Source organism: Stomoxys calcitrans, chromosome 5, assembly GCF_963082655.1.
Source record: "Stomoxys calcitrans chromosome 5, idStoCalc2.1, whole genome shotgun sequence".
NCBI classification, from domain to species: Eukaryota; Metazoa; Arthropoda; class Insecta; order Diptera; family Muscidae; genus Stomoxys; species Stomoxys calcitrans.
Window position 1 is genome coordinate 77,673,682 of NC_081556.1, and position 13,244 is coordinate 77,686,925.

The window sequence follows — 13,244 nt, forward strand, 5'->3', positions numbered from 1 at the left end:
ATAACAATACTTAAAACTTATTTCTAAGCTAGACTAGAGAAGTGTATATCTTTTTTTTTTTTTTTGCAAAATATTGATTTTTTGTTTTTGTGAAATTTCACTAAACTACACAAAAGTGGAAGAAATTCAAACTGTGTTAACATTTCAATATTTTTAAAGAAGTTACTGGTGAGAAATTAAAGTCAAAGTTTCTGAGATTAGAGCAACAAATTATTTTCTATAATAAAACAAAATTGCCTTTACTTCTTCCATCGACAAAAAACAAAAACAAAAATATTTCAACTAAAAACATTTACTATACAAAATTAAGATAAGGAAAATTAATTATGTGTTATAAAAAAAAACTTTTTGTCTAAAAACAAAACTACAAATTACTTGCATTACATAGGTAAACATAAAATTACAAAAATTGTTCAAAAAAAAAAATAAAACAAAATAATTTTTTAAAATAAAAAATTTAATTTTTTAAAAAATAATTATAAATAAAATATTACAAAATATTTTCCATTTCTATATATATATATATATATATATAGATAAAGATATAGTTGGGTTTTTCTTAATTTTCTTTTAGCTTATAATCAAATCTTAAATTGCAGCCCCTATGAGAAAAATTGCTCAATTATTCTTTGTGCATGCGCTCGCAATGTTTGCGCAATGTGGTCAAATAGTAAAACGGCAAAGAGCACAATTCACACACATGCTGAGGCTCTTTGTGGCACTCAACACGCTGATGCCGCAACAGGCTGCTATAGGTCTGATACGATTTGTTGTGACACTTCTCGCAAACATATTTGGCTAAAGGATTCGAGGAACGCAATGATGACGACGATGAGTATGACGTTGATGAAGGTGTTATGGCTGTGATGGTGTATGCAGGGTTCGAATTAAAATTTAGGCTTTGGCTAAGACGGCTCGACTTTCTACCGGGCGAATAATTGGACTTGATGGCCGCTCCCATGTTGAGGCTACCTCTGCTGTTACCAACAAGGACCTGATCATTCATGGGACCAGTGAATTCTGCTGACTGATGTTGGTGGTTGGCTAAGATTAACAGACTTTTAGACTCTTCATACATATCATAATAATCGCCTCCTAAAAGTGTAAATTGTTAACAAGTTTTGCATTTGAATGTTGTGTTGCATTGGTCATGAATGTTCATAATGAATGAGGATAGTGACAGTCATAAGGATGTGTGGAGTGAATGAGTGAGTGATTGAGTGAGTGGTTGATGGTTTAAGATGCATTGTGTTGGGTTGGGTACGTTTTTTTTTGTATGCGCCAAATAGAAGACAAGAAATGGAAAGAGAATACAAGAAAAAAAAAAAAACAACACAAATAACAATATTATCAAGAATTTATCATGATATGTAACTATTCATGAAATGATGTGGAGAAGGAAAAACAAAAACACAACTTAAGGTTTGTTTGCTTACGAGAAGAAATAAAGCTAAAATAAATTTTTTAAAATAACAAGATTTCTGTTAGTTTCGATTTTATTACTATTGGAGTAGTACTTGGTTTTTTTTTAGTAAATTTATTTCTTTGATTATTATTTTTTTTACATACATACATACATATATAGCATAAATAAAATATACATGGAGTTGGAGGGGAAAAACAACAGTGTAAGCAGTTGTTGGCAAATATCACCAATCACTTACTACACACACAAATACAGTAGATTGCTTTTTTTCTTTCTTCTTCATTTGAAATACATAAAATTACTTATCAATACATATACATTAGATATTTACATATACAACATAACAATACAGTACAATTAAAAAAAATGTACAGCTAATGATTAATTTGGCATACAAAATGCTTAAAAGTAGGGGGATGTAGGACATTAAAAGAAAAATAACGCTCAATCTTGCCTAAACTCTGAGGAAACTAAAATCAAAAGCGACCAAAAAGTTTTCAAGCAACATGTTGAAGAACTCTACAAAGGAAGGGAATTAGTCAACATCAATTTTGGCGCCCAACCTGAAGGAAATCAAAACGACGCCAAACTCAAGAAAAAAAGTCTTTGAAATATAAAAAGCCTATTCAATATGAAAGAATTTTTCAATAAATTTTCCGAAAAAAGTTGATTATGTGTTGTTTATAATCATAAAATAGGAGTGGCGCCCAACTTGGGCTTCGTCAAAAATGGCAAATCAATTGCCATCAAATATTCCTACATAAGAAATATGTGTAAAAAAGATTGAAAATATTTGTTTATTTTGGCTCGAGGGTTCAATTCTCACCAAAGCTCTTGGCTTGTCGCTTCTGTGGTATCACAATGGTCTTCAAATTGTCCAAGTTAGTCTGTAAAGAACTGCCACTTTAACCTAATCAACTACTTTGAAAAGAAATAAAAAAAAGGTATAGCCAAAATTTTAAATAATCCTTTGTAGTTATAATCCATTGCTAACCTAAGACTTCGTAAAAAACTATTCAAACAGTATACTTAAGAAAAATCATGCTTTTAACTTACTATCATCATGTTGTTTCGAAATGTGTCTCATGTGAAAATAATACAAACAGGCCTATTCAACATGTTGCTAGGCTTTCATCTTTTGTAATGTTTTATCAACATGTTGCGAATTTCCAACTTCCAACCAGTATAGCCATTATTGCCACTTTTGGTAGGTTCCTACCAAACTTGGTAGGTTGTTATTCTCTTGATAGCTTGGTAAGCTTACCTCAAATTTTGATAGATTTTCCCAACACATACATACGTAGTTAACCACTGAAATAATTGCCGGGGTTAACACAAAATTATTTCACTTCATGTTGTTTCTGTGCATTCGTTAATAGTTCGCACAACAGGCATGGGGCGGATTAATATCTGCACCCTGCAGAACAAAATCATAGATGTTGAGCCACTGATGCAAGGGATCTGACAGCTATATACAAATAAGGTCAGATATGGTCTATGTTCAGATATTGAGGGGTCCATGCAACTCACTGTTATGGCGAAAATTGATGGCAAATGCGCATTTATGGGCCTCAGGACCTTAAAAAGGGAGATCGCTTTATCGAAACTCGGCACGGATGTTCATTGAAATCGGGGAAAAATATGACTTATGAACTCAAGAGAGAGTGAGAGACGAACGGACATGGCTAGATCGTCTATGAATATTACAACGATGTAGGATGTATACTTTGAAGAGTTGAAAATTCATAATTTGATGCGTTGTAAATGGAATGACAACAACGGACAACCCTTCCTTCGGTGATGGGTAAATTTGCAAATTTCGCCGATGAACCTTCTATTAAGGAACAGGGGAAAACTTCACATTTCAATGGGTGCAGTCCGATTCGAGTTTTAAGCATGCCGCAGTGCGACACCTATATGGAGAAAAGTTTTTACATGGTAAAGTACCTCACAAATGTTGCCAGCATTAGGAGGGAAAAACCACCGCTGAAAATTTTTTCTGATGGTTTCACCAGGATTTGAACCCAGGCTTTCAGGCGGACATGCTAACCTCTGCGCTACGAAGGCATCCTTTTACATCGTACATTTTGAAATAAACCAAATGTCTCAAGGAAAATAAAATGTCGCTAAACACAATGGTCTAGTCGACATGTTGCTAAGCTGTTGTATAAGGCGTAAAATGAAAATAGACATGCGCAACGGTGGCCTTCGTCGGTGGTATGTATAAAAACATATAACGAACTTTGAACATTTGTTAGGGTTGGTAGGATTTTTCTTAAATTTTGGTAGGAAATAATTTTGTTGAGTGGACACACTGCTCCTAACTAGCTTAATTTTTAAATTTTTCTTTTCAACATGTTGCTAAGCTTTCATTAACTAAAAAGTTCTATCAACATCTGTAATAATTGCAAAGCGGTGCAACTGTTCAATCGTACGAAATGAATGAAACACAACGACGATTAACAAGGAAACGACTTTCTTAACCTTAAAAAAATTAATGTTGCCGCAACATGTTGCTACACCTAAGTTTAAAGAACTGAGTACTCATTTCTAAGGATCGTCCTTTTTTATAGTGCGTTTTGACAGAAGGGTCTACTTTAGCACCAGGCATGTAGAAATTCACACCTAACGCATTTCAATCAGAAAAAATTAGTTGCCAAAACCAAGTAGGAAGTTCTAACACATTGCCGCTGATATATTTTATCAACATGTTGCCCAAACTCTCAAAATCCAAGAATCTTTTCGAAATGTTGCTAAACTATCTCTTGAGTTAAAAAGTAAAAAAATTTCCGTATCCGTGGAGATAAATGTTTATTTATAAATTATAAAGTTTCCGCAACATGTTTATTTACCAGTTTTATTACCAGAGCTCGGTACTAATTACTAAGAAAAGATGATGCAGTCAGATTGTCTCCTTTTTTGTAGTACGCTTTAACATTTGTTCGTGTGAAAAATCATGCAGAACTATAAACTGCAAATTAACTTATCCGTGGGAATATGTTTAAATTATTATGTTACAGCAACATGTTGCCAAAGTTTTATTTCCAGAACTTGGTATTAAGTAAAGTTTCTCCAGTCTGATTGGCATTTGTTCGTGCGAAAAATCGATTTTAGTATTTGGATACAGATATGGCCTTCATGCAGAACTATAAACTGTTGCTAAGACTAGTTTGGGCCATTTAACAAATTTCTGCCATTGAAGTAATTCATCAAGGTGCTACTCAAACTCTTTAAAATGCAAATTCGCCTATGAACATTCCATTAAGAAAAAGGGACAAACTTCTCACATATCAATGAGTGCAGTCCGATTTCCGTTTAAGCTCAATAATAAGGGGCCTCCTTTTTATTGCCGAGTCCGGACGGCGTGCTTTAACGACACCTCTTTTGGGAGAAGTCTTTTATACGGCATAGTACCTCACCTCTTTTATACGGCATAGTACCTCATTAGGTGGGGATAGCCACCACTGACAAATTTTTCTGATTTTCTACCATTTAAGTTAAAAACTGTACATGTTCACAAAAAAGGCATCCATTTTGCGTCCTAAATTTATCAGTGGGAATATGTTTATGTTCAAAATATTTTGTTGCAGCAACATGTGTAAATTAACACGTTACTCATTTATGAGCAACATTTTCTATGGTCCGTTTTTATAGTCCAGATAAATAAAATGTTGTTAAAGCCATGAGTCTGTTCAACATGTTGCTTAAGCCATGAGTTCCTGCAACATGTTGCTAAACTGTCATGAAAAATATAATATTAAGCTGTACAAATGTCTCTTGAAAGGAGAACCAAACTCTTTTTTTGCTTATTTTCCTTTGCCAAAATTTTGAATATTATTGCAGAAATCTATTCAACATGTTGCTTGATTTTTTTTTTCTTCCAGTACTAAGCTTCTTTGGTAAAATGTATATAATGAATGTATATTCAACTTTTTTGTGAACTCTTCAGTATTGATTCGCAATGTACCACCTCTTCATCTATAACTGGGCAGCATTCAAATCGCCATTGTGCATTACTTTGACATGTTGCACTAGTGAACTGCGATAATAATACTTGGCTTGGCAGACATGGCAGCAAAATGTTGGCTCTCGACCACATTCGACGCGTCGATGACGACTCAAATTGCAACGCATGGTATACGATTTGAAGCAGCTAGGACAAGTGAAAGGTTTATTGATGTGATTGCGTTGCTGCTTAGGGACCACAACATTGGTAGACTTTTTGGCTTTTGGTCTTTTTTTAGCTGCTGCTCCAGGCAAAGATGAACTTGTCGGAGGCCTAGGCAAAGGATGGAGTAGTGATAGTTCAGCATCATTGGCGATATCTTCCAATTCGTTCTTCACCAGTGTCCATTCAGGTTCGACCACATTTGGTAATGACACTGTTTTGCTCATCTTTTGCAAATGTGGTCCTTCAAAGAGATCACTTCGCAATGAAAGCTTGAAATCTTGATACCCACCAGCACAATTGATGAGACAATGAATAATGGATTTTTTTTTTGGGTTGGCCATATGAATTGTCGTTATAGTTGTTAGTATTTTACACAAAAATAAAAGAAAAAACAAAATATGGAAGATTTATGATTTTCCAAAATGAATATTGACAACTTGACACATTACAGGACTAAAAATAGGAATATGGTGGGTAAAGAGCAATAGTGAGGATAGTGGGGAGAAAAACCAAGAAGCTAAAAAGAGCACTACCACTACTTGATACTTGTTGCAACAATAGTAAATAATTAACTAACAAAAGGATGTGTGTTCCAAGAAGAGTGAGCATTATTTTTTTTTTAAGGGAAAGGGAAGGGTCACATTGGGCTACATTGTTATAAAGTTTTGTTTTTTACATAATTTCCTTGAAATTTTTCTGTAGCTTAGCAACAATTTGTTTTTATTTTAAAAATGCAAAAATGTTTTAAAACATTTGTTAAATGTTAATTATATGCAGGAAACACCAGTGGACATAAACTTGTTTTTCACATCGAAGGACCATTTTTTGTACGTTCCCTGCTGGTTTATTATAGCACCAGGTTTAGGTTTTTGTTATTGTAAATGAATGAATATAGTTATTATCTATAAATATAGCTCAGAATATTTTTCAAATATTTTGAAATGTTGCAGCAACATAGTAGTTTTTTTTTTTGTTTGTTTGTTTGTAATGTAGGATATGTTGAATCAACAAAATAATCTTTCCTTTATTGCATAGCAGACTCACAGTTCCTGTATAGTGTTTTCTGGCATTTTACATTTTCTTATTGTGAATGCCATGCTTTTGTCGCATATGCAACTTTAAATCGTATTTCCAGGAACACGAGAAGGTGCAGAACTCGCACTGAAATACGTTGGTGGTACTGACTTTCTTTGGCACTGTATTTAAGGAAGAGGAGGTGCTGGTATTTAATGAAGAGGAGGTGCTGCTGCCACTGGCAACACCAAGAGCTTTTAGTTTGCCGCCCACGGCTGAAGCACTAACCCCAGAAGAAGAACTCATGCCAGATAGTTTACCCGCAGATGATGCTGGAAGAGTTTTTGAGGTGCTGACATGAGGCAACAGCATTGTGGAACCCAACAGATTGGCCAATTGATAAGAGGCAGCGGCTGCTGCAGCTGCCGACAATTGGCATTCATTGCAATTTTCCGAGGGACAGCAATTGGAGGAGGAGGAAGAGGAACAGGTTTTTTTCAAAGAACTATGTGTATGGGTTGACTGCTGATGCGGATGCTGTGGATGATGACTACTATGATGATGGCGCACAGAGGTGGAGGAGGCGGAGACGGTGTTGTTACCACCCGAGATGCCACCAACACCGGAAAGAGTTTCTATGCTAACTACCCCTAGACCACTACCTCCACCCCCAGCCAATGTCCCACAACTACTTGAACATATAACGGAAGAAGGGGCATTCTGATTCACTTGGTCCAAAGGTGAAGAAGAAGCCGAATTCAATGCCGAAACTTGACTATGACATCTTTGACTATGGTGCTGCTGCTGCTGCTGCTGCTGTTGCGCTGAGGCATTGCAACATTTATAGATTTTATGTATGGTCAATTCCTGATCGTACATGTCGGTAGTGGCACAATCCAAGCTATTGCGACTATGAGAGGAACGTGGTGTGTTATGACACGAAGCAGCAGCGGGAGCATTACTAATATTATGGCTGGAGGATGTTGCTGCAACATTTAGATTTTTTGTGTTACTACAACTATTGCTAGAATTGTTGTTGTTACTATTGTTGGTAATGCTGATGATATTGCTAAGATTATTGTTATTGCTGGGGGGGTTAATATTATCAATAAGGAGGTGGTTGTTGTTGTTGTTGCTGTTGCTGGTGGTTGTGTTGCAATTAAGGATGCTATGGTGATTGGAGGAGGAAGTGTTTGAGTTGTTGTTGCTGCTGATGCTGTTGCCAAGATTGCTGTTGCTGGAAATGTTGAGCCCACTACTACTTTGTTGCTGCTGCTGCTGAGAGCTGGCAGCAGCTATAACAGCGGCTGCTGCTGTTGCTATATTATACAAAGTCCGCAAATCTGCAAAAACAAAGCCATGATGGAGAAAATGGATGCTAAAATTTGCTTAACTTTTTTGTATGCTGTTTTAATAATGGTTGCTGGTTTCACTATATTTGTTCGAAAAAATATAACTGTCTCACAAAATTGTGTTGCTCAAAAACGTAAAAAAAACGAAACAAAGTTTCATTCCAAAAGTAAAAAAAAAAATGGTATGGACTTTTAACACGTTCAGGTATTTTTGGGGACAGAAGGCTGAGGAGGCAGGACCAGTGAAAACACCACACAGTAGGAAATTGAAGAAATTGTTTTAGATAACAACATAGGATTAGATAAACAAAATCAAATTTTAAAAATCTTAAAACCTTCTCCCATAAATAAATTTTTAATTTGAACTCCATGCGCCTAAAAGTAGACCTAAACCTCCCAAATGTAGACAATGTTTTATTGTTGTTTATTAAAAGTCACAAGCCTTAACTTAAACTCACTCACTGCAATATAATTACAAAAAAAAAAAAAACGAGACGCATTAAAATAGTATAAAAATATATAGAAAATAAAAATTATATATAAATGATGTATGTATACTTTGGCCTAGAAAAATATATGCACCACACATTGTAATCGATTGGTATCTTTGGTAAACTTAAACCTAAAATCTATTAAATAAAATCTTATTTTAAAATTATACAACTAAAGTTAATTGAAAAAAGTAAACACATATAGACATGCACTGAAAAACCATTTCACTTCCTCATTTAAAAAAAAAAAACACAATCCTTCAACATGACCATAAAGGGAAGAAGGAGGGACAGGCGGGGGGCAATTAGGAGCAACAAAGTTTGAAAAATAAAACTAAGAGACAAAAGTTAAAGATTAAAACACATTTTTAGTTGTGGTTTTTTTGTTTGCGATTTTTAATATTCTCTTTTCTTCTTTTAGTTTTAAAATAAAAATATGAGTAGTAGTTTGTAGAAAAAATTCTTAAAAAAAAGAGTATCAGACATTGTAAAAAAAACTGCATTAGAACATATATGGGGTATATATAGAAAAAATTTACATCTTTTGGTTAGTTTGTAGCCGCCTATACTGTTTCTGTTAGTTTCCTCTTAATATCTTGGGTAAAAACTAGTAGTACTTCTTTCAACTCTGCTTTAGCTAAATGCATTTTTTTCTTTTTTGTTTGTTTTTTCAAACATTTTCTTTTAGAGAGTTACAAACAAAAGTAATGGGTAGAGGAGGGGTTTTGAAAAAATATTTTGCTTTTTTTCTAATTAAAAAAAATCTTTGGTTAATTTGATTAGTTCAGTTAAGTTATTTTTTCTCTTTTGTTATCTGGTGGATATAGAGTAGTTTTCTTCTCCTCTTTTTGTGCTTCAAAATGATATTTTGGGGAGTATAGATTGGTTAAAAGCACCGCTTAGTTCTAGTTGGTTAGTGTTATTTCATTATTTTTTTTTTCTTCTTTTAACGTTGTCCTAATGTTAAAAATTTCGTTTTCTTTCTTTTAGTAACTAAATAAATTGCACTTTTCAAAAAAATATTAAATTTCATTTAGTTTTGTCCAAACTAAAAACTAAAAAAAAACTGATAATTATGCTCCAAACAAGACATCTTAGAAACGCCTTTTGCTGCATTCAAAAAATCTTTTAAAATTTAATTTATTTGTAATTAAATTAACAACTATTTGGCACTTAATTTGTTTTTTAATTCACTAAATCATAGAAAAAATATAATTACGAATATAATTTTGTTTCCTGGTAAAAAGTATGCAACCGCCAGCATGTTATGCAAAAATCAATCAAATAACTTTTCTAAGAGGGATATACATATATATATATATATATATATATACATATATATATGTGTTTAATTTAACCAAAAATTCATTCATTCAAAGGGCCTAAATTTGAATTTAAATGTGTATTGTTTTTTATTGTTTTTATAATACATTGATTATTTTAATTGACCCCTTAAGGTATGCTATACATACCTACCCCCGAAAGTATGCTAAATTTTTAGACAGAATAGAGATTATAATACAAAAACACGATTAATAAATTTTTGTTGTAGCATTTTCAATTCCAGACGAACACTGGCCCATTATGAAGGTCATCCTAAGATTCGCATTCAAACAGATAGACGAGAATTTTCAAATTTCTCTGGCAAAAATTTTCTGCCAATAGTATTTAAGGCACATACCTGTACGAAAACAATACGAGTTAGCGTATGCAAAATTATTTGCAAATTTACACAAATTGTTACTGAAGGTCGTTCGTGGAGAGTGCGAGAGAGACCGAGAGTTTAGTTATTGAAAGCTGCCAAATTTCTACTGGAGGTTTTCTTTCCCGCAAAAATTTGCAGCATCTACCAGCTGTTTTATGAAAACCAGCTGTCTAGTTCAAATGAATAGCAAAAGAGAGTAAAGGCTGTTCTTACACTCCTGCAAGTATTTACTGGAAAATTACGCGAGCAGATCTAATGATTCGACGACTTCTAAGGTCGACTTTTCATTCACAAAATCTAATACACCTTAGAACTAGGCTACTACCGGTGTTCACTTTTGATCTGCGGCAACCAACCCTTAGGTCCATTAGGAAACAAAAGTGGGGCCTCTTTAATATCAATGCTGTCTGAATTAAACTTTTGCTAACTGAAAGTGAACGTCTTCGGATAAATGTGTCCAAAGGCTTTACAAGAGCTCGCCAACAGTAAGGCAACAACCACTGCAGAAAATGTTTTCTGTGGCTCTCAGAAGGATTCAAACCCAGACCTTCAGCATCAGAGGGGACATGTTAATGTGAGAAGATAACTACTACCGACAAATTTGTGGATGACTTCAACCCTGCAATCAGTAGCAACGCGTCAGTTGAAGGAAAGGTTCGGAAGAGAGGGGAGATGTCTTTTCCGAAGAGAAAAATAAATGGATAGACATGAGCGAGCGAACTGAGTTGTACAAGGAGTGAGAATGAAGTCCGGAAATTCTACCAGAGAATCAAACCGTTGAGTTTGCAGGCACATCATCTTGTATAGGCAAAGAAAGAAATCAGATAACTTATACAAATAGTGAGCTTGGAATATGTAAAAAAAAATTTTTTCCAGCTAATAGTGTCTGACGATGGTTGCGAAGAGGATACCGCAGAACCAATTCCTGATGGTATAGAATGTTTACATCCTAGTCAGAATAGGGGCCAAGTAGCAGTGACCCGCCCGAAGAACAACAAGACAGTAGGAGCCAATGGATTGCCCGCTGAACTATTTAAGACCGGAGGCGACTAGCTGATAAGACGTATGTATGCATCAGTTTGTCTGGCTAAAAGAACGCACCTCTGATGATTGTAACCTCAGCATACTATGTCCCGTACACAAAAAAGGAGACAAGATGGAATGTGCCAACTACAGAGGAATGCAAGATACTCTCGAGCGTACTGTGTGAAAGCTTGAAATCTAAAGTCAATGAAGTAATTGGGCCTTATAAATGTGGCTATAGATCTGGTAAATCCTCTATAGATATTCACACAGTGGCAAATCCTTGTCGCTCTCGACAGCCCTATACGCTCAAAGGTATTTCGAGCCATGTCTGAGTATGGTATCGCTGCAAAATACTAAGACTCTGCAGGATGACATTTGCTGATCTGAAAGAGTCGCTCCGAACCTTTCAATACTAAACGAGGATTCAGACAGGGAGACAGCTCAGCGAACCATTCAATAACAAATGAGGTTTCACACAGGCACACACTACTCGCCTATGCCGACATCAACATAATGGGTCGGTCACCGGAAGTAGTAACTGCAGCCTTTGAAGGAATCGAAAGAGAATCAGTGAAAGTGGGCCTGGCAGAAAATGGAGATAAGACAAAGTGAATGGTTTCAACTTTCACAACACCTTGTTCACCAAAGCATATAATGAAAATAGATAACGTTGGCAACCACATCTTTGAGATAGTCAGAACCAGTATCTAGAACCGAGATAGATAATTCGACGGTGCCGAGAAACAAGTGACACACGATTTGAAATATAGCAAAGAAAAGTACTGGCAATCAGATGTTATTTTGGATTAAGCAAGCAGCTGAGAAGCATAGCCACACTGATACTACCTGTGCTGTTTTATGGCTCCGAAGCATGGGTACTTGTGAAAACAAATTAGGCAGTATTTGGAGTGTTTGAGAGAAAGATGCTTCGTAAGATTTGTGGACCAGTTTCCATTGTATGACGACATATCAAAATGCAACGGCTGCCTTGGCTAGGTCGTGTTGTCATAAAATATGAAGAAACTTCAGCGAAGATGTCTTTTAAAGGCGATCACAGTGGTACGCGCAAACCGCGACGACCAAAAATCCGATGTAAAAATCAAGTGAAGAATGACATATCGTGTCAGAGATTTTAGAGTCGACGCGAAAGGCTTTGGATTAAACAAGTTTATTGACTGCAGTCCTCTGGCCTTCACCGGCAAATTGTCTGCTCTTACTTCGCATTCATTCAAATTCGTTTAAGTCAAAAATGCTTTGTTTACAGCAAAATACCATTTGTTACACGAAAAGATGAGTCATTTGCTTAGTTTATCTCTTATGTCTCTTCCAGTTGGCAGAGAGAGTAAAGGCGTGACCGTACAGAGCCTTGCGTTCAACCATCTTATTTCATTTTCTCCGTGGTATTCAGTTTGGGTTTACAGAGGAATATGGCAACACTGATTGATACACGGAGTTTCCCCTTCGCTCTTTATTGACACAATGACTCAAATATTTTAAACATTTTTTTTTTTTAACTTTTTCAACCGTTTTTGCGCTTGGATTGTTGGATTTCTCTATCCAGCTGAAGCTAATAGGTTTTATTTTTGCTTCTATTTAGAATAGAAGTAAAATTTAAACTTTTTTAAAAAGTTTAAGCAAAATGTGGTTTTTTAACTTTCTTGACCCAATGATTACCAGCATAGCCATTAAATTCGTCTCTTAGAATTTTTCCTTATTCTGAGTCAAAGCTATATATACTGATCTGTTTTTGGCCGGTATGTAAACTAAATCAGTAAATAAGTTGGGATCATCACACAAATAAAGCAAAAAACATTTTTTAAATTTTTCTTCGAGTATAATCGGTTTATATGGGAGCTATATTAAAACGTGGACCGATATGGCCCATTTGCAATCCCAACTGACCTACATCAACAGGAAGTATTTGTGCAAAATTTGAGGCAGCTATCTGCTTTACTCCTACGAAATTTAGCGTGTTTTCGACAAACAGACGGACGGAAATGGTTAAATCAGTTCTGAATGTCAAGACGATAAAGAATATACAAATATACCTTCTTGGGTC

General features: G+C 35.1%; 1 protein-coding gene across 10 annotated transcripts in view; it reads right to left on the bottom strand.

Moving 5' to 3' along the window:
- Positions 1 to 13,244, bottom strand: part of LOC106096016 (longitudinals lacking protein, isoforms F/I/K/T) — a 366,249-nt gene that overhangs the window by 198,681 nt on the left and 154,324 nt on the right. Inside the window, exon 7 of one of the 10 annotated variants that reach the window (XM_013263523.2) lies at positions 5,902 to 7,954. The exons of the other annotated variants lie outside the window; for them this stretch is intronic. Within the exon in view, the coding sequence (XP_013118977.2) occupies positions 6,669 to 7,954 (1,286 nt within the window). The 3' untranslated portion in view covers positions 5,902 to 6,668. Of the gene's footprint in view, positions 1 to 5,901; positions 7,955 to 13,244 lie in introns of those variants that run through there. 10 annotated transcript variants of the gene reach the window in all.